The 22,275-nt window shown below is 37.2% G+C and overlaps 1 protein-coding gene across 1 annotated transcript in view; it reads right to left on the reverse strand.

Annotated features, from left to right (window-relative positions):
- Positions 1–22,174, reverse strand: part of LOC150085216 (uncharacterized) — a 24,004-nt gene extending 1,830 nt beyond the window's left edge. The window contains exons 1-3 of the mRNA XM_090373869.1: positions 21,866–22,174; positions 9,010–9,221; positions 786–996 (exon numbers count right to left, since the gene is read on the reverse strand). Of these exons, the coding sequence (XP_090229995.1) occupies positions 786–996; positions 9,010–9,221; positions 21,866–21,953 (511 nt within the window). The 5' untranslated portion in view covers positions 21,954–22,174. The remainder of the gene's footprint in view (positions 1–785; positions 997–9,009; positions 9,222–21,865) is intronic.
- Between the last annotated feature and the right edge of the window lie 101 nt (positions 22,175–22,275).

The raw sequence follows: 22,275 nt of genomic DNA on the forward strand, positions 1-22,275 counted from the left end.
ATTTGCATCAGGGAGGGCGACACATCGGCCGAAATCGTGTTATGGGCAGTCATCAGTTCACTTCTTATTGAGGGTACACTGAGGATGAGGCACTACAGAAATCATTTCAAGACGAGTGCATCTGCCTTTTCGATGCCACATCCAATAAGCAATAACAAACACTTAGGTTTCATCACAGTTTCATGCACGTTTTATAATTACAATCGTTTGAGATTGCAATTATAATTTCCCGAATAGTAAATTACAATAAATTATCGGTGCTGTATGCATAGCACCCTCAATACGCACCTTCAGTCGGCTCTCAATATAATTCTTGTTTTAATGCTTCTCTCTGTAAACATACGTCAGACAGGATCTTTATAACTTACTATTTTCATACAAAATAATTTAAATATATCAGGCCTTCGTAGGTAGCACAGTTGGTAGGATCCCCGTCCTCCCCACACCCGGTGGAAAACACCCGAGTTCGAATTCCCGTCGATGACAAGTACAATTTTTTGTGGGTCTTTTTTCATAACGTGGCTGAGTTAGTCGGTCTCAGGAGAGGGTTTTTTTCCTCCCGGAAATTTGGGTTTTCGCCACCAAACAGAAAATCGAGCCTTAATCGCTGATGCACCTAAAAAAATAACAAATAAATATAGCAGTCAAAAGACAATCTAGATTTTATTTTATTTAACTTTTAGATCGATTATCAACAGAAGCCCGGGATGGATTAAACATTTATTTGCACAATTATTCTACACACCATTTCGTTTATCTGATCACAGCGAGAAGAATCTACTTACCTACAACAGTCAACATCACAAACAGGCTAATGAGGGGATGCGTGTTCACTTGGCACTCATAGAGACCGGCGTCCGACAACTGGGCCAATTTGATTTGAAGCATCCAGTCGTCTGTCCTTTCCATATGTGAAGCTTGGAACCTGTCGTCTGCTGTGTAAGTAGTGACACCTACCGTTAGAACATGAAAGTCCTTTCTTCTTATCCACGATACCTAAATTGTAATAGTTCGACATAAAAACCTAACTGAAAACTTGAAAAAAAAAAAAAAAAAAAAACTCTCAAATGTTTTAGGGTCAATTAAAATAAATAAAAAATAGAAATCTAAACAAAAAATGTAGATTGTTTAGATGGAAATATAGATGTAAACGAGGGAAATGTATATTCATTGACACGTTTCAGCTCAGATTTTGCTTCGAGTTTCTTATTTGTCAGTCCTTCTGTTGTCTTAACCCCTTGAAAGATGTCGAAGCTGCCATTTTTCCAGAGTTCAAGTCTTTTCAACATTTCCCTGTTCTAGCAACCTCTTTAACAATATCCTTAAGCCTAATTTCATATAAAGGATAAAAAAAAATTTTTTTTTGGTTTATCCATAGGTTTATAGTTGATATGTACATATACATATAAACCAGGTATGATTAAAAAGTTCGGTAACTGTGTGGGAAATTAAGGCATCGTAGCCAGTTACGACTTGACGCAATATATTCGGTTATGTCTCGCCTACTCATAGTATCACATGGACCATCCATTTAAAATTGAAAGAGGAAACCTGTGAAATGTGGAAAACAGCTTTTAGAGAAGATGCTACGTGCCATTTGAACACTTTTCGGCAGTTCGCAAAGTTTAAAGAGTGCCGTTTATCCATCAATGGCTATCCTCGCTTTGGCTGCTCATCAACTTCAAAACCCAATGGTTGAATCGCTCCTGCTCGCATAATCATCAGGCGTGATCGAAGTTTAACTGTCAGCGAAGTTGCTCGAGAATTTTTTATTCCTATGTGGCACGTTCAATTAATTATTATACAAGATTTGGGAATGCGACGCGATTCAGCCAAGTTTTAGCCTCACATCCTCACCGATGCACAAAGAGAGCCGCTGCTGCTGACCCACACATTGTTTCTCTAATCATACCTGTTCACTAATCATGGGTGTATGGTTTTTACCAGAAAACAGAAGTCTGGTGCTCTCAATGGAAGAATCTGTCCTTTCAGGGTCTACAAAAAAAGCACGATGATCAAGATTAAATATGAAGATGGTCATGTTTGTCGTATTGTTACTCACAGGGCTTTGCTCATTATGAATTTGTCCCGCATGGTCCAACAGTGAACCAGAAATATTACAAAAAAGTTCAACGGCTATTGCACAATGCTGTGCAGAGAAAACTGTCGATAAGAGAACTTCAGGAAATTGGTGCTTGTATCATGGCAATGCCCTGCACACTCTGCCACCCTTGCCAATGCAGATGATCTCATTCTTCTCAGGCAATACCCTTATGCTTAAAGGCAAACTTGACATCCGTAATCCTCCTACTATCAGGGTTAGCCAACGGTCACTCGCTAACCGCTGTGCTGTGAAATTCCTTGGTGTCACCGTCGATAACCGCCGTTCTTTATCACTCACCTGAAGGCAATCAGAAACAAGACAATGCAGTTTAATGCAATGGTCTCACTTGTCATGAGGAGAGACTGAGGTTGAAGGGTATGTCCCTTCAGCTCATGTATGTCATCATCTTCATTCAAATTGTCCTTTATGGTGCTGAACATGGTACCACCGGACGAACAAGTGGTTCATCCAAGCCCATATCGACCAGACACAGAGAATCAACCTCCTTTATATGATTCTATTGCAGCTCTACAAGTACTCACCAGTAATATCTCAATGAATCACATGATATTTTATAGGGTTTAATTTATGTGTTCACAAGAATTTGCGAACTTAGCATTAGTAGAGGCATTTGATGCAAGACAGCAAGCTTATGCAGCATCTCCAAAAAAAAAAAAAATAAAAATAAATAAATAAAAATAAATAAATAAAAAATAACCACTCCCACTTCACCCCTCTGTTCGTTCAAAATACCTGTCCAGCTGAGCCTTAAACTTATTTAGGCTATCAACTTCCACGACAAGGGATGGAAGTCTGTTCCACCAACCAACCAACCACCCACCCGCTGTCTAAAGGCAAATTTCCGCACGTCTATCCTACATCTGTCCTTCCTCAATTTGAATTTATGCCCTCTCAGGTGATTATTGAGAGCAAGTGGAAGAATCCCATCAGCATTGAGCACGCTCAAACCATTCAAGGCTTTATACACCTCTATCAGATCACCTCGCCGGTGCCTAGTCTCCAGACACTAATTTGCAAAACTTAAGCCTTTCTTCGTAAGAGCACCCCTTTGTTCCATTCACTAATCTTGTTGCCCTTCTCTGTACTTGTTCCAGCATCTCTACATTCTTCTTGAAATGAGGCCTCCAGACCTGTATACAGTACTCTAGGTGAGGTCTGACCATTGCCTTATACAAGGGAATAATCACCTCCTTATTCCAGCTAGAAAAATTCCTATATATAATCGACAGTACACCATGAGCTACTCTTGCAGCCCGTCTGCACTGCTCAGAGAACTTCATATCTGCCTGCACAACCACCCCCAAGTCCCTTTCATTCTCTACCACTGTCAGTGTAGTACCACAGAGTTGATACGTTGCTCTGGGGTTGCTGTTTCCCATGTGTAGTACTTTACATTTGTCAATGTTAAACTTCATTTGCCACCTCTCAGCCCATCTGCTCAACCTTTCCAGATCCTGTTGCAGCAGCATAGTGTCAGTAGTGTCCTTGACAACCCTGCCAACCTTCGTATCGTCTGCAAACTTGGACATTAAGCTTGATATACCATCACCAATATCATTTATAAATACAGAAAACAATAATGGACCCAACACTGAACCCTGAGGGACTCCACTGATAACATTAGTCCACGATGAGCAGTGTCCATTGATTAGCACTCTGTCTTCTCCCCCTCAACCACCCCTTTATCCATAGCAGCAATTTGCCTCCAATGCCACTCTGCTCCAATTTGTGCAGCAGTTCCATGTGCAACAGTATCAAAAGCCTTTCTAAGATCCAAGTATATAATATCAAAGTTATTCCCTGCATCCAGTTCTTTTGTGACTGCATCATAGTATCCAATCAAATTGGTCCAATCAAAAAATCCAATCAAATTAATAAATAAGAGATGAATCTTTTAGAGAGTCCATCTGGAACTAGATCTGAAGTAGTTCAATACCATTGCAACTCGTTGTGCAGGCAAAGTTGTTCTGCTATGAGCAGAAAAGAAACGTAGAATGAATTGTCTGTTAAACAACTGTCCATATTCTTCAATAGTTTTATACAAGGTGTTTTTGAAAAAAATATTATATTTTTGTTATTAGTTTATTATTTTCAATTAGTTTTCAATAATCATGACAAAAAAAAATTTAGAAGGTGATATCTACTAGGGACAGTAGTTAAGATTCAAATTTCGCGCTATTCACAGTGTACAACGTTTGAAGTTTCATAAATATTGAAATATGAAAGCATATAAGTCTTTCTAAAACGTTATATCTCTCTCTAATGTTTCAAAATTATTTTAAATGGTTTTAAAATTAGTAAAATCCATTTTTACAAATAAGCAATGTAAACATGTTCACGTTTAAAGATTTACACGATCAATGGATTTTAAAAGTAGTAAAATTGAATAAACTAACAGGTTCATCTTTATATTTCAAGTCCATAATGTTTTTTCTTTAATTTTTAGCAGAATTAATATTTTTTCTTTTTTTTTTTTGAAAACAAAAGATGTAAAAAAAACACACCTTTCTCTAAATTCTTAAATTTTTTTGATAAAAAATAAAAATAAAAAATCATACAAATAAATATTGTAATCCATTAAGAAAAAAAAATGAAATATTGGTAAACTCCAAGCAGAATTAAAATATTCCCCCAGTAATTAAAAAGAAAGTTAAGGTGTACTTAACTTTCTTTTTAATTACTGAGGAACCACCGTTTAAAACTGCTCAAACATTTCTCAAATAAAATTTTCCCAGCAATTAAAATGAAAGTTACACCTGTCAGGTGTAGCCCCACTGTTTTTGTAACATTTAGGGGAGCCACCACTGTTGAGTTTATCTCCTCTTCTCATGAGTTTGCTTGCATTTCTGTAGTGGCAGGAATGCAAGAAAACAATGTGCAGGAAATCAAGCCATTGCCTCTTCTGGTGACTGCTGCTGGTTGGTTGCTAAAAGGCGATTCATATAACTCATAACACTCATGACTGGCTCAGCAGTGTTCATGCTTCTTTACAGTGACATTCGGAGCGGTTGTGGGAAACTCCTGGCAATGCCCTGACAAGTAACAACATATCCCTATGTCTGAGATTTTCGTTTATGAATTTCTTGTGAAGCGTACCTTACTGTGGTCCGCCATACTCCTCGGATTTTGCTCCCCTGTATATTTTTCCTAAGCCTGAAGCTCTCTGGAAAGATCACAGATTTGTAATTACTGAGGAACCCATTCAGGAAATCTCAGGGATGTTTGCAGAAGCTTTAGAATCGATGTATACTAAGGAGACTACTTGGATGGAGATCCACACGAACAGCCAGTAAGCTTGAACGTTTCTCAAATGATAGATGTGTTATCGAAATTTTTGATCACACCTCTTCTATATGTGTGTGTATATTTATAGATATATTGTAGCCATGTTTTAAAGCTATATTCGCACCCATGGAACAAAAAATATCCAGAAATTAGGATATTTCCGTGTTAAAATGCCCTTGAGAATTAATTTAAAAGCTATTGTAACTAAAAAGTGACTTTGGTTAAAATACATTTAATGTAATACACAATGTTTTTAACAAAAATATTTTGTTGAGAAATTTTATTTAAATACACTGTTGGTTAAAAAGTGTAAATGCCACTCCCAAAATGCAAGTTTCGAAGATATGGCCAGTGTGTCAGATCCTCTGTTTCTGTTTGCACTTTAACCCTAATGAGACTGTTGATAACTCCTCGTATATTCTATTTGTTCAAGGTCTGAAAGTACACCACTGGACTAAATTAACAGAACATAAACGTGGTGTAACTCGTGCAGCTTGCAATGAAGCAGGATAAAATTGGTATGTTGGTATACCATAGAATAACGATGAAATTAAGAGATAGCGAGAAGCTTCAGATTGATTTAAATGGAATTTATAGGGTTGTATAAGGATTACCAAAAATGGCACATTACAGAAGTCTATATAAGATGCTCGACAACATGGTCACTTGACATCAGTAAGGCGTATGATTCCCTCCAACGGCTAAACAGGCCAGACAGCGGTGAACCATGCTCGATATGAGGGTTTCTATCATGCCTAAGTCTTCTGTAGCAACAAATCATACCAAGTGACCGAGGAGTTGGCTGTCGGCGTGTATTGCGACGCCCAGTGGCGTCCCACATACGTTCGATCAGATTTCGGTCTGGTGATCGTGCTGGCCACGGTAGTCGTTGGATATATTCAGTTTCAAGTTGTTCCTCCACCAAATGAGCTCCATGTGCAGTGACGTCGTCCTACATAGGGAAAAAAAATCTGGGCCAAACGCATCCCTAAAAATTCCCACATAGGGTTCGAGGATATGTTCTCGGTACCTCTAAGCAATTGTGGTGCATCTCTCAGAAACACGAAGAGGGGTGTGAGCGTTGATTATTTTTCCACCTCTCACAAGAACACCACCTCCACCGTAAGTGTGTCTTTGATGTTGGAAAGATGGTACTCCATTCCTTGTTGTCTCCAGATAAAACAACGTCTACAATCTGTTTGTAGGATAAAGGGTTCATGGGTTCAGAGCTGCGCCCCGTTTATTGGGGCTCCAAGTTACATGTTCATGGCAGCAGTTTCGACGAGCCATGCGGTGGCCTGGGGTTAATGGGATAAAAACCACTGGCTTCCTTGCATAGAGTCCACTTGAATTGAGCCTTCTTAACACAGTCCGGTTGGGTAAGTTTTCACCTGTGGCCACAGCAATCTCAAGCGACTGTTGATGACAGGAAATCGTAGGGTTCCGTCTTGTTGTTAGAGCCATATAGCAGTCTGTTCTGTTTGACGTAGATCTCGGGAAACCCTGGAAAGCTCTTTTTATAATGGCTCCTATTTCCTGAAACTGCTTCCATAGTGCCGAGACGACACTGCATGACGCAGTAAGCAACGTGCCGCTTGAGACTGCCCGGCTTGAAATCGTCCAACGGCCTGTCATCTCAAAAAAGTCATCTAAACGACGATCGACGATGACTTGCCATCGTGAGTACTAGAGATGTGGCTGTCCCACTGAGCAAGCCAAGAACGGGAAGAAGTCGCAACCCGTGTTTTTATAGGCATGAATAATTTGCATAATGTGCGGCTCTGTAAGGAGGTAGATCGATTTCTATTGGATACTTGGAAATTTCATGCCTGGGTGCTTATTATATCAAATATTTACCTTCGGCGACACTGTTCGCAATAAAATATTCATGAAGATCATTTTGTTCTGTCAATTTTTTCGAGCAGTGTACTATGCTAAAGTACCTACTCAGGTGTGACCCAAAGTAAGCAAGTATCAACGTAGAACGTCCACACCCCTGGGATGTGGACTCTACACATCGCAGGTAATAATTGATCCTCATCACCTGCTGCATTACCACAATTTCTTTAAAATCATGGCTAGTCTTCAGAAAAGCCCTAGCATATCGGTATATCTTCTGTCACGAAGTATTCATGGTTTTGAGGTTATGACGGCATCATGGGGGATCCGATATTCCCTACATTTAGAAAGTGCAGGTTTAAAGTGGGTTTCATTGGATAGTCCGCCGAAGTGAACCTATTGGTAAATCTCTGGGAGGAATCCAGATGAACTATTGTATAATCTCTCTGCCACTACATTTGTAATCTGTATGAGAGGAAGATTACGTAGAGGTCACATTACGTCAAGAAGCTGGGAATATTCTTGTTATGTTTAATAAATTCAGCTAAGAAATGCTCTGAACTTTTTTGTAAAACAATACGGTTTAGATGTATAGCACAGGTATTCTCTCGTCAGCGCAGCTGTAAGACAGAAAGCTATTTTCAGTTTAAAATAAAGACATTTAATTCCTTTTTTTTTTGTTTTAGAGTCTATTTTGAATTTTTGCCTATTTTCCACTTTTTATGGCTTTTAAATGCCTATACATCCGGTAAATAACGAGTTGCCTCGGTATTGCACTAAGTATTCTATAGCAAATTTCCAGTGCAGAAAATTTTAAAATGGAAATAAAGACGTTCGATGCTGGTTAGAGAGATACTGCGGAACATCACGCGCATTTGTTTTTCTTGGGATTATTTAATTTATGAAACACTGCCATTTTTTGGACAATTCCTTTTACATTTGGCGAATCTCAGTTCCGCAAGCATTAATTCGTCAAATTTGAAAACGTACTTTTAGTTTTATTTGTAAAGTAATTGCTTCTATAAATAGACCAGTAAATTACTTTCTTTCAGAACAGTATATCATTTTGCTGACTGGAGTTGCATGTCCTCAATCGTTACTTGTGCCCTAAATTGTCGTGGGAGAAGTCATCAGTGGGTGTGTCAGCTTTCTGCACTTGCGTTTTCTGTCAGGTAACACTAACGCTTGCTCTTTTGTTATAATTATTAACCCATACCAGAAAAATCCGCTTTAGCCATTAGCGGGTTTTACTGTGAACTGTTAAATATTTGAGTAGTTGACAACTTGACGTGTATGACTCAATCCACCTCCTGCTACATCGAGTTTAGAAACCAAGGTTTGTAAAAGAAAGAACAAGGCTGTTCCATAATAACATTGGTGTCTCATATGCAGAATCTTCAAAACGAGTTGCCTCGGTATTGCACTACTTCCGTAGTAAGAAGTGTTAGTAATTTCTTTGTGGTAAGTTGGAAAACCCAGACAGATCTTCTAAAATTATTACGAAAATAAAATATCTGATAGGATGAGTCGGTTAAGTAAGGCCATTTTTAGTGTCCTGGACGTAAATACCTGTTATACTTGTATGCTGCTGAGTACTTTTTTGGGCTGACATCCCCAGTATCCAAATGGCATCATATTCTTTAAACTAAAATAAACATTTGTAAAGATTGCTTTGCGATAATTATACCTAAAGTTTTCTAAAAGTATTAACAAATAATTTTTAATAACAATTATTGTAAACGTAGAAAGTAAACACCTACCATTTTATCTCCCAAATTACGCACAACACAATGAAGATATACAGTTTGTCCCAACTGAGTAGTGATATTTTTTGGCACGTTAGGGTCAAAGGATGGTTTCCGAAAAAACGGAAACATTGGGTATCTTCTAGAAGGCAGAGGGGATCGCCTTTGGCGATTAATTGAAGAAATTTCATTGCTCAATAAATTATCTTGGACTCCAGTAGCGGCACCTAGAGAGAAAATAAAGTACACCTAAAATTCATTTCAATAAATATACATTAAACTACTTTCTTAAGTCAACGTTGAAATAGTGTACACTCGAAGCAAAAAAGATTGCTTTTCCTTCGTCCCAAAAGGAAGGATCTTTATTTTTAGTCTAAATTTGTAGTCCAGAGTTAACTCTGTGACCAAAGCACATAACAAAGCGAAATTATGTCAGTATGTCTCAGCATCTCTCTGGCACGATTTCGATACAAGGTGTCGAAAGCGTGCAAGAGAGATGTTGGGACATACTGACTTAACTGTACCCTACAGTTGTCCAAATTGGATGGCTGTGGTTCTCTACTTCGCAGAGTTCGTTCACCTTATCACGCACGTGTTCAATTTGACCGAGATCTGGTGATTTAAGAAGACACCAACAATAGGCTGGATTCACTGTCATGGTCTTAGAATAAGTTATGGGCAATTCTGGATTAGTGATATTGCCCGTTATCCTGTTGGAAGAGCCCATTCATTGTAACTCTGAAGAGTTACGCTTGGATGAAAACACTTTCTAGATAACTTGCGCCATCAAAATGTTACCCCATTGGTATTAAAGGGTCCAGTGTGTAACTAGGTAAACACCATTATTGTTGACACCTAAAAATGAGTCTTTGGACTCGTGCTGTTTTCTCCATATTCTGACCCCCCCTTCCCAATCACAGTCAAACAACAGGACCCGGAATTCGTCAGAATCACACATTCAGCATCTCTTTATATTTGCCCATCTGCTTTATATCACATGGAATGAACATAATTCTGTTACTGAACTGAGCATTCCATTTCATAAAAAGGGTAGGTGCACCTAATAAAATTGCAATGCAGTGTATATCTTATGAAGAGAAAATAAAGACAAAAAAACACGGTTCAAAAATGTCTTATATGTGAAAAAAAAATTGGCAATACATATTTATTGATTACACCCATTCTGAAGCGAATTACAGGGACGCGTTCCATTTCTATTTGTCATGCAAATATTGATTCGAAGAATATTTGAACAGACATACGAACTGCAGTCTGAATGGAAGAAAATTTTACGTTTAAAGATACATCTGCAAACATAATTGAACATAACAACGCACTCAATTTACAGTCACTTACAGACAGGCATTGAACTTCCTACTTGGCAACGGTTCAAACATGCTAACAGAGCTTAAAAAATACTTTAAACCTGCAGTTAAGAAGCCGAATATAAAACCATTTTTCTTCTCAATGTTCATTGGAAATGCGAATGTGATAAGCTTTTATTTCCAAGTATTGTCTAACAGTTTTGTTACAATTAATGATAGTAAGGTCTGTTTTCCAGAACTAGAACATTATTAAGAAAATAATCCACCATCCAATAATCCCAAGCACAAAGAAAAAGAATATTGCACTACTGAACAGACGGAGAAAGAAAAACAAACAAAAATTGAGTTGAATCGTAAATTCATTTTGAGCAGCAGACGCACGTCTTCGAACTGGTTTGGAAGAAAAGAGGCTGAAATTATAGATACAAGAACACATACATGAAATTATTTGTAGATAAAGCGTGCAGCTAAAATTGAACGTTTGTGTGATAGAGAGTGGAGCGAAACTGTAAGAGGTTGGTTGGTTGTTGTAGGTTTTAGACTCATCAGAAACTTGGGCTACATTGCGCCGTATATGTCTTTAAATTGCGTGTGTACTGTGGTCGATTTTCTGTTTGTTGCATGAAAAACTCAGGTTTCGTGGAGGAAAAAACCATGCCAATCTCGCCTGAGACCGACTAACTCAGCCATGTTGTGAAAAAGACCAATTATTCCTCACATCATTGACAGGATTCGAACTTAAGTCTTTTCCACCCGATCTGTAAGAGAGACCGTTAATTAATTTGGCTACTTTATGATAATGTCTAGGAATTTAAGAAAAGTTTTTCGAGGAACCACTCCAGATGTGGAAACAGCATTTTATTGTAGCACACAATTAGCATTTGCTTAGATGAAAGTAAAACTTTATTTTTATGCAATGAGAATGAAAATTAAGAAGTGCACCAACGTTGAATAATTCTCCAGTAAACGACCAACTTGCAAAACCAACATACGAAAAGTACGTTCAACTTTTGAAACAATATCAGAAAAGTGAAAATAATCTATTGATTTTAGATTTAATAAGGCGCCTAAGTAATTCATTTAAAAATAAATGTTCTAATAAAAATGTTATCCAAAAATAATAACAGATGTAAAAATGTATTCTATTATTTTATGATTTTATATCATATATATTGTTTTATATTAATATTATTATTAATTTATTTATTAATTTAAACATTCAGCGAGGACAATGTGTGACGTCACACAAGGCACCAGATGTGTGAGACTACGTTTGAATTACCACGCATTATCGACCTGTATGGCGAATAAGATATTAAGCGTTTTGATGATAATTAAGTGGTTATATGTTATTATTTAATTCTATATTTTATTTATGTTTTATAAATAATTTATATACATATACCGATGGAAAATTATTCGAACGTTTCGCATTTCTGGACATTTAACACATGCATAGTAAACAGGATATCAATGAGGGGGCGCTGCATTTCGTGCGAAAACAGCCATAATAGATGTATAGAGTGTTTTCGGCTGAAGTATATTCAATATTTACTTTCAGAACATGTGCGAATGTAGTAATAATGGGTTTCTGTGGTAGTTGACTCACTTTCCAAGAAACTAAATTTCGATCCACATACACAACCGACCCGTACAATTCAAGCAATGACATTTAAATGGAACTGCGACAGTTCGTCGTCCAAACCCAGACAAAGTAAAAGTGGAATTTAAATTTCTAAGCTTCGCATAAAAGTCGCCCTCAATAGAAAAGCTAAACGCGAATCCGATTTTTAATATTCTCGCTGATCGTCTTAGCGATTATCTCTCAAATATCCGCCCACAGAATAACGTAGTTGAAATTAAAATACGAACCGTAAAGGAAATGCAATGGGAAAATTAAAAAAAAAAAAAAAAACTGTTGTTTGAGGAGCAGTTTTAGTGAGAAGATCACCCAGATTTACGTTGCAATTGAAAACATTACGCGTTGGTCCCATTGAAAATGGGACCTCTGAGAGAGGAATCTTCGCGAATTATCGTAATTTCCAGTTCTACTCCATTATTGATCATTATGCCTTGGTGTTTGCTATAAATATAGAGGTTGTGTGCTATCAGCTAAGGATGGGAGATGTGTCTCCGTAGACGCATATCATGGCACTGAAGTCAGAACTGCAGATGGGGGGGGGGGGTTAGTTCCTCATACGTAGCGGCTGAAGTGCATAAGCATGCTTTCTAGATGATTCAATGCATTTTCTTTTTCATCTAACAAACTTATGCTGCAAGTGTCAGATATAGTCGAAAGTACTGCATGCGTGGGCGTTTTCAGACTGCTTGTATAATGAAGAAATGCATGGTGTTCACTATGCATTTCTATCTAGCTGATGTACTGAAATAGTGAGCTGATACAGAACTATGCCACTATAAACGGACTTCTGGTGGAACTATGTACTGAAATAAGTAGGGGAAAAACGGACTAAGCTTAGGATTTAAAGACTTACCAGCGCAAGAGAAACACAACAAAAGTGTGTTCCTGAGTTAAGGTGTATTTGAATTTTCTAATTTAATTTGACTGTGGCTGCATGATACAAAGTCTCGTTGATGTATATCATCAAATTTTTTGAGCTTGATAAGTTATTAAAAATGTCTTTATTCGCTCAACCATTACTATTTTCATTTCGAATCCCCAGAACCTCAGAACACCGAGAAACTGGTTTAATGAACTATATAAAATTATTTTGCAAATTCAAGTTGTAAATGGCTGCGATTTATTGTATAGAATCTAACACAACACTTCAAGTGATGCCGAAGACAGATTTTCATATAAAAGGCTATCAATCCCAATTAAACTTAATGTTGAAAGTTTGGTTATTAGAAATAAACCAACAAGAAACTACAATCATTTTGGTATTTATGGATCTTTAATTAATAAAAAAAGTCAGTTATTTTTCACCTAGAATTGTTTAGATCAAAAACAGAGCAGAAACAAGATTTTAAATACTGCTATATCCAATATTGCCACAAGCCGGAAAAACAGCATTTTTATCTTAAGAAGCATCAACCCCCAATGGTCTAGCAGAAGCAAATATAATGCAGCTCATTTTCTTATCAGCTAGGATGTAATTGCTTTTCATTGGCATTATCGTCATGTCTCTGAAGAATCTCATTTCTCAATGGGATTAAGTTTTTAACTGGGAGGTATACAATGCAACTAATATTAGACTTTTGTTATACCTAATACCCAAAGCTTTACATATTCAACACTACCAGACTTTCTACAGTTCGCAGCCTATACAATATAAGAATAGGCTTTTGTCCTCCCTCGTATTAATATTAAAACGGCAGAGAACCAAAGAAGCAAAGCTTATATGGTATCTGACTTTAAAAATAAAATGACTTCCAAGCTTATCTACTTGTACATATTTATCTAATCCCTCTTTAAATTCTAGGGCTAGTTGGTAACTTGTTCCTATAGTTTATTACTTCTCTTTAACTTAAAGCAAATTGGTAATCGTAAAAAAATTTCCGAATCATTTTATGGCATTATAAAACTCAATTAGATTATAGAACTTTGTAGCTTAGAGAACTTGAGTCGCTTTCTGTATCTTTCTTGGCATCCACAACTTGTCTTGTAACCCCCCCTCTCCCCTTCAAGAAAATTGATAGCCTTCCTAAAATGAGGTCTCAGTACAAAATGGAATGTGTTCTGGAAGGAGTTCGCGCGGGCTCCTTTTTAATTTTTTGGTTATTATCCGAGACCTTTGTTAAAAATTAGTTTATAAAATTCAGCAGCCTATTTTAATAGATGACCCTTAGCGGAAAGTTTTCTGGAGCGAACCCCTTATTAACAAATTGAACACACACTCTTGTGCATACAGTATTCAAGATGCCATCTCACCACAGTAAGATAATTCTCTTTTTCTGTACTGGCAAAATTCATACAGCTACACTTCGGACTAAAAGTTTGAAATCGCATTTCATTTTTCTTAATTTTCAACTTTTTTATTAAAATATGACCAACCCGTTTACCAATTTTTATAAAAATATTGTCTATTATGCATAAAAATCAAAAAAGTTAATATTTTAGTAATTTCTAGAATATTCGACAATATACTAGAAAGGTGTAGAAGACTCCTAATTGTGGTAAAACCTTGCAGAAGATTCCTAAATATGGTAGAACATTGTAGATGATTCAAGAAAGTGGGAATATTGTTTAAATATTATAGAAGATTGTAGATGATTCTGGAGTATTTTGCAATAATATAAATTGAGGAGTTAGAGTTGTAACTTATAAAATCGAACACCTGTCATTAATAAAGAGTATTTGGTGTAAGATGCGTGTGTTTCCTGATTAACCTGAAAATAATTAAGGAATTCGGTGTTGAAAAAAGAAGTGCTATTATAATTCTATACACAGAAAGTTATTCCATGAAAAGTATTGGCAAAAAACTAGGTGTTTCATTTAAAGGAGTACACACTACCATTCGATGAGACTGGCAGTTTAAAGGATAAGGCATGATCAGGACGACCACGCGTAACAAAGGAAGTACAAATTAAGACCATAACACCGATTTCTAAACGCAATTGATGAAATGAATTACTGTACCGGGCTGAAATTCGAGATGAGTTCAATAGGAACAGAGAATTCTAGAAAGTAAGAGTAGTGTAAAACTTCGTCTTAAACAAGTAGGACTTCATGGCTGTGTAGCGGTCCGAAAAATCTTATCAAAACAGTAAAATCGAAAGAAACGGCTGTCTTGAGCTAAGCACCGTCAACATTGGAAAACTGAAGAGTGGAAAAATACTGTGGACAGATGAAACCAAAATTTGAAATTTTGGATCCAAGCGTACAGTTAATGTGAGACGATCAGCTGAATACAAAATGGAGCTGCTTTGTTTAGTGCCTACAGTCAAGCACGGTGGTGGTTCCATCATGATCTTGAGTTGCTTCTGTTTTTCTGGAATGGGTGACATCGTCAGAATTGAAGAAATTAACAAAAGAACGCTATAAAACATTATTGAACATAATGCAAAGCCCCTGCATAGCTCTGTGCAGGGACTTTCCACTAAACAGGAGGGGGGCATTGCAAATTATGGTGTGGCCACCGTAGTCGCTTGATCTTAACCCAATAGAGCTTTTATAGAGTCACTTAGACAGCCAAGTCAGTGAAGTCTACACATCTTTATAAAATTTATGGAAAACCTTGCAAATCGCTTGGAATAATGTGAGCCAAAATTATTATTGGGCTATTATAGAGATACTATAAAACTTAATCTCCACAATACCACGTCTGTGTAAGCAGGGCCACCCCGAGATAAATTTGCGCTACGAGCGGGGAGGCGTTCCTGCGCCCCCTTTCAGATAGAAAAAAAAAATAAGGTGTTTTTATTGAGTTAATATTTTTATTTTTGCTAGAGAAAAGTTAAAAAGACAATTGTAAACCAAAAATGACAACCAGAATATTTATAATGTTTTAATTGTCATATTAAAATATTAACAATAAATTTTACCAAAGAATCAATTTTTTATAAGGACATTTATCAAAATACTAGGAGTGGGTTGCAGTTACCCTTGCCTTTAATTTATATAATAATAATAGTTTTTATAATTATTCACCGCTCATGTGAAAGAAATGGGATGCACATAGGATTGTAGCCAAAGCACCTATATTTATAGCAAATTTCAAATCGGTATCCCATCTGGAAATGGAAGATTTGGAGGCAGACTGACACTTGACAATATTTAATAATAGATGCTTACAGAATAAATATTACGTTACAACAAGTTACATAAAAACTTTTTAAAAATACAAAACAAAATTTTAAGAACAATTTTTGTTATTAACACCAAATGTCATATTTTTATCGAGTGCCAAACACATGCCATGTGGCTGATGCATTTTCGACTGTTTACTGCACTACAGAGAAAGAAGGGGACAGAGAAAGGACTTCCGCATCTTTCCCCAAATACTTCGTTTTCCCCCTTCAACGAAGCATATGCGCCCTCTGAAACTTTCGACACCCCCAATGTCATGCGTCCCCAAAGCGTGGAGGATATTTTGATGAAAAATTAGTACAGGTGTTAATATTAATAATTTCAACATTTTCTTGTATTAAAATTTTCAACGCTTAATAAAAAATCTTAAAATACTTTGTAGTATTTTTTTTTTTGTAAATTAAACTAATTTCAAAAAAAAAATAAACAAAACTATTGCCATAAGCTGTGCTTATGGCAATAGTTTTGTTTATTTGCAAACTTTTAGGCCGGAGTGTATATCATTGTGTGGTATAGTGTATATCAATATCGTTGTTCTTGGAATCTTAGGGTAGTTTTGAAAGAACAAGTATCGATTTGTAATATTTTTTAAGTAGACATTCATAATTTGCATAGGTTTCTTACAAAACTATAGCCAGTCCAATTGGTACCGATGGATAAGTTTTTCCATTAGGCAACAGCAACGGCCTTTCCGCCTCCAGCCTTCAGGATTTTACTTGAAGCGTTCAGTATTCCTTAGCAGAAATCAATTTGGTTGCTGTTTCCAGCAACCAAAGTGATGACATTACAAGTTGATGTCTGGATTTTAATTTGAGATTTCTAACGGACCTGAGCTCTAATACTAGATAAAGGCAGGATACGGATATTCTGGCCCCATACTCATGTCCGCGCTGGTAACACAGGGCCAATCAGGAGCCAATACTCAATCCTGAGGTCAAATCGTTGTGCTAGCCCTTCGGAACTATCCATAAAATGTATAGATACAAATATATACAACGCTAAATTCTATTAATACTGCTGTTTCTGTAAGTCGGTGTATTACATAAAACTGGTTAAAATACACTTTTCTTTGGTGTCAACGTAGGGTACAACAGAGTAAATCGGTATATAAATTTCTGCTGTTCACCAATAAATTCGCCCTCTTATCTAGACTATCCCAAATAGATTTAAAACCAAGATAAAATGAGGACCATGGGGATTCAATCCTCCTCAATGTTTCTCTGCGGAAATAGGAATAGCTAAAATCGTTGAGGGTAACTCTTTAGATTATCCCTGATCCTATACTGTCACTGAGTTCCACTTTCCAGTTTGAGGAAACCTTGCCCGGCTCAAACAACATCAACTTCTTCAATATCCACTGTTAGATCCTTAAATGCTGATCTCCTGGTAATTCTCCAATGGGGCAAAGATAAATTAGTTCATTTCAATCCTTCTAAAACTCAGTCTTATATCCTGCAAAAAAGATTCTTCTGCTCCTATGCTTTCTTCGATGACACTCAGATTTCTAGACAAGATCACGTATCTCTAATAGGGATTACCCTGACTTCTAATCTCTATTAGCATAAGCTCATCACAAATATTGCTCGTTTTCTCTTCCACACAGCTGTTCACTCTGTACAAATCGCAAATCCGCCCTCCCGTGGAATATTTTTTCCCACATCTGGAGCGGTACCCTCAAAACTTCTCTCAGATTTATAGACTCCATTCAAAAGAGGGCGGTTATGTTGATTAATAACCCATCACTTATAATGTCTCTTTAATCTCGATCTCATAGACATTCTGTTTCTGCCGCATGCCCTTTTTATAGATACTTCCATGGAAACGGTGTCCGTGAATCCGAGAACTGAACACAAATCATATTGTTTTGACAACCACAACCGTGGCTGTTTAACTAAATACAACAAATAAAAGTTTAAAGAGTGGAGCAACAGCCTCTGCAGATTTTATATCTTTGAAACATCTATTTTCGAAACGCATTATTTATCAATTTACTATAGCCAACGGCTTCGTTGAAGCGCGGTTGGTATAATCACCATCCTCAGTACACCGCGTGGAAAAGACCCGAATTCGAAACCCGTTAATGACGAAGGCATTTTTATGCGCCTCTTTCATAACGTGGCTGACTTATTCGGTCTCAGGCGAGGGTAGCATGGTTTTCAGGGAGATTTTTCTCCCGGAAACTCCAGTTTTACGTCGAACAATCAGCAAATTGACCCCAGAACACATGCAATTTACATAATTATATACGGCGCAATATGGCTTAAGTTTCTGATGTGCCTAAAATCCTACAATAACCGAACTAACCTAACTAAAGCCACCCCAATACAGACTTTAGGGCTAGGAGGGTATAAAGTTTTGCTACATTTATCGCGTAGAGCCACCATTTACTGAATTACAGGCAGTAGGGAGTGCATGGATTCCACTAGGTGTCTGAGGAAGTCTACATCCAAATTTGACCATTCTTTCATTAGAATATTTGTCAGCTGCTGTATTGTGGTCTGTAGAAAACCTGCACTGCGCTCTCCGACATATTGCAGGCATTCTCAACTGGACTCAGGTCTGGAGAATCAGACGACCAGGGTAGATTTTTTATTTATTTTTCTTGGTGGTCCCTGCCAAATTCGGGCAGCCCCGCCATATATTTGCAATACCACACATGCAGTATTACAGGTACAATTCATAACTTCGTACAGATGTAAAGAAGGAAACAATGTCCAAAGTATATCTGCATAAGAACTCTTCAAGAAGAAATGCGTAAACCAGATCGCACGCAGTACAAGGAATTGCGTGATCTTACTGAAATCGTCCGATGTACTTATAGTCAAGAGACACAATGAGTCTGTAAGAGTAGAAGGAACTGCACATTAGTACTGGCCATCTAAAATGTTTATATTCTGAGAAAAGCAATTGTTGGATCATGGGAATGTTCTTCAAACCATTCAGATGCAATTATTCACGGTGGAAGTTGCGTTGTCGTCTCGAAAGAATCTGGGTAAAAATGAAGAATTGCAGTGTGAAGTTGGTGCGATACAATAAAAGAATATTCATTGGAAGTAACACGACCTTCTTACGGTTTAAGCAAACCAAATCCGTACCAACAGAACATCCATCATATCATGATACGAAGGATGTCCTGGACAGGAGACAGTCTGGATGCATGGCTTCATGATGCTCACGCCACACTTTCACCTTATCATTGGCGAAAAAAAAGTGTATATCGAGACTTGTCAGATCACATGATCTTTTTTCCACCGTTCCATAGACCAATCTTGAACATTTCGACTTTTACAGAAAAAAAAAGAGGATTTCGTATAGTCACACAACTATTAAATCCCAGATTCTTCAATTCCCGCCGTATAGTTCGGTTAGAAATGGGTCTCTTTATTTTCGGTCATTTGCTGAATAATGGAACCTCATCTGACGCACATTTTCCTTTGAACTCCTGCTGTCTCGTTCTTGGAAGACCGACTTTCTGCCATATTTTTTCCTATTAGAGATGCTTTCTCTTTTCGTCTTCCAGTTATTGTATTTGGGATGTTTACTTTCGACACAACAATGATTTATTTTGTTTTCTGACTTTTCTTGCGCAGAGCTTCGTGCGGTTTCATCCAGACACGTACCCTCCCATCCGCTCGAAATAACTGGAAACGGAAGTCATCGGACCAGGAGACCCGTCTCCAATCATCCAAGGTCCAGTGCTGATGTTCTTTCGCCCAGTTGAGGTGTAGAGTCCTGTGTCGTGGTGTTAGCAATGGGACTGTGGTGGGTCGGCGGCTGTTATAACCTATTGCGGCTAATGATCACCTGATGGTCTTGGCAGAGACGTTCTACCGCCTCCCTCGTTGAAGTCGGCGGTGATATGTGACACTGTCGCTCTTCAGTTGGCTGAAGCAATGCGAGACAGACGTCGACGGCCACGTTCATACACCACCTTTCTTCGCCCACAGCGCTGTCCACAATGAGATGTTATTCCGAAAATGGCGTATTCCCGATACACTCTTTATATTGTCGAACTGGGACAGTGCAATTTCTGTACCGCATCCGCAATACAGTGACCCACGCGTTGGACACCCAGTATCATCCCTCTTTCGAAGTTGCTAACACTCGACGTTTATCCATACTGACATCGAATTACTGTTTACGTGAATGCAGCGTACCTATATACATGCCAAGCGGTGGGTTCGTCCACTAGCGAGAGGGGGTGACAGTGTCGCGTTGTCCAGGAACCAAGTGTCCAATAAATTCTGTCTTTTCAGTGTATACGTGACCACAGGGATCAGTTTTTAATGGTTGTCAATGATATATGGTAAGAGTGATAAAGCAATATTTATACACACTTGTAGGGCCCTGTCTAAGAAGGAAAACTTCTTGACTATGAAAAATATTTCAAAACTTAGGGTGAATAGATGAAATTTGGAGACTGGTTCATTATTATCAAAATGTTAAAAACCATTTTTAAATCGTTTTCTATAAAACATGTATTTAAAAGAACAATATATATATATTTTTACAAAATATTATAAATTCTACTAAAGTTTTTCTCCCCGTGGTGGTTAGAAAGCAACTTTCTGTAGAAAAAGGCAATACATATTTTCGTATTAATTTGATAATCGGGAAATTCTTGAAGGGTCACCTGATACACTAACGTCACCACATTTTAATTCACTGATATCCAAATCCGACTTACATTATTTAACAACCATTTAATAAAATCTTTAGATGTTATGAAACGCTATGTTATTAAATGTTATCAAAAGTTATAAAATAAAAACAAAGAAGAAAACGCACACACAAACATAATTAACTAATTTATCATAAGTTATTATATTATTATACAGTATTTAGATACATATTTATAAATATATATATACATTTTTATATAAATATATATATATATATATATATATATATATATATATATATATATATTTTTTTTTTTATAAACTAATTTACTATTTAGAACCAAAATGGATAGAATATTGTGGCTTGGGTTTTGCGCCGTGGCCTTAGGTTAGTATAACTTAGTAAATGGAATAAATCGAATTCATTTTATGATCAATCTGTTTGATAACAACCTCCACTTTTCTGGCTTAAAAACGATGCAACCCTCTCCAGAGATCGACTAACTCAGCAACGGTGTGTAAGAGCCCATAATTCATCCTCCTCTCCATAAAAACCGAACAGGAATATCTGTGAGGTATTATAGCCAGCCGCTAGCGCTATCTGGTGGCAGGACGGTAGCAATAGAAAATTTCATATAAAAACACCGTTGATATGTACCATGAGGTCTTTTTGAGGTGGAGTTTAGTTATCCAGTCCACATTTCATTCCGCTGAAAAACTGACCTTAAAACACAGTCAGTTTGCAGAAAGAAAAAAAACAAAACACAGATATCGCATGCTACTGTTGCTTTGGTAATGTAATTAATCAAACACAATTGCCGAAAATAAGAATATGAATATTCGATTCAATACCACAATAAAAAAAAATAATAAAAAAAAAAAGTACACCAATCAGAAATCGTCTGCTATGTCTTCTTCAGGTTAAATCTTGAAAGCAATGACAGTTTATCGTTTAAATAAATATGTACGAAACCTTTTAACTGCTTGTTTGCTTTCGATATTGGACAGAGCCTCCACCAGCCAAATAGATCATTAAAATGTACCAAAAGATAATACCGCGCACACATTCACTTACCACGCATTCATAATTAGAATAATATCCCTCGCTAAATATAGTCAGGTTTTCCAAGTAGAATATATAGCTTTTGACTTACCGCAAGACAGGAAATAAAAAACACAGATAATCCTTATGAAATTTAAAGCTACGTTCAGCTTTTCTGGTGACGGTTTACGAACATCCATTCCCACAGCGGGCTATAAACCCGCAGCCTATCTTTCACTTACGGCACAGTATCTTTATCCACTACGACGCTATGAAGAAATTCGGCAACTTCCTTTTTAAGTAACTGATTTAGTACTTTTATAAACCTCCAAAATTTCAATTCAGAACTCATCCTTTCTGCCATTAACTTTCACCAATTTCCAGTATAATCATGACCTCTTCTGACTGCAAAACGGATGTCACGCACGTACCAAATACAGTAAAACAACATCGTTTGGTTACACTAGCGTCTGCTTTTATACAGCAGACAGAACTGCCATCTCGCGGTCAGCGCAAACGCTT

This window comes from Mastigoproctus giganteus, chromosome 5 (genome assembly GCF_048544385.1).
Source record: "Mastigoproctus giganteus isolate SK-2022 chromosome 5, ASM4854438v1, whole genome shotgun sequence".
NCBI classification, from domain to species: Eukaryota; Metazoa; Arthropoda; class Arachnida; order Uropygi; family Thelyphonidae; genus Mastigoproctus; species Mastigoproctus giganteus.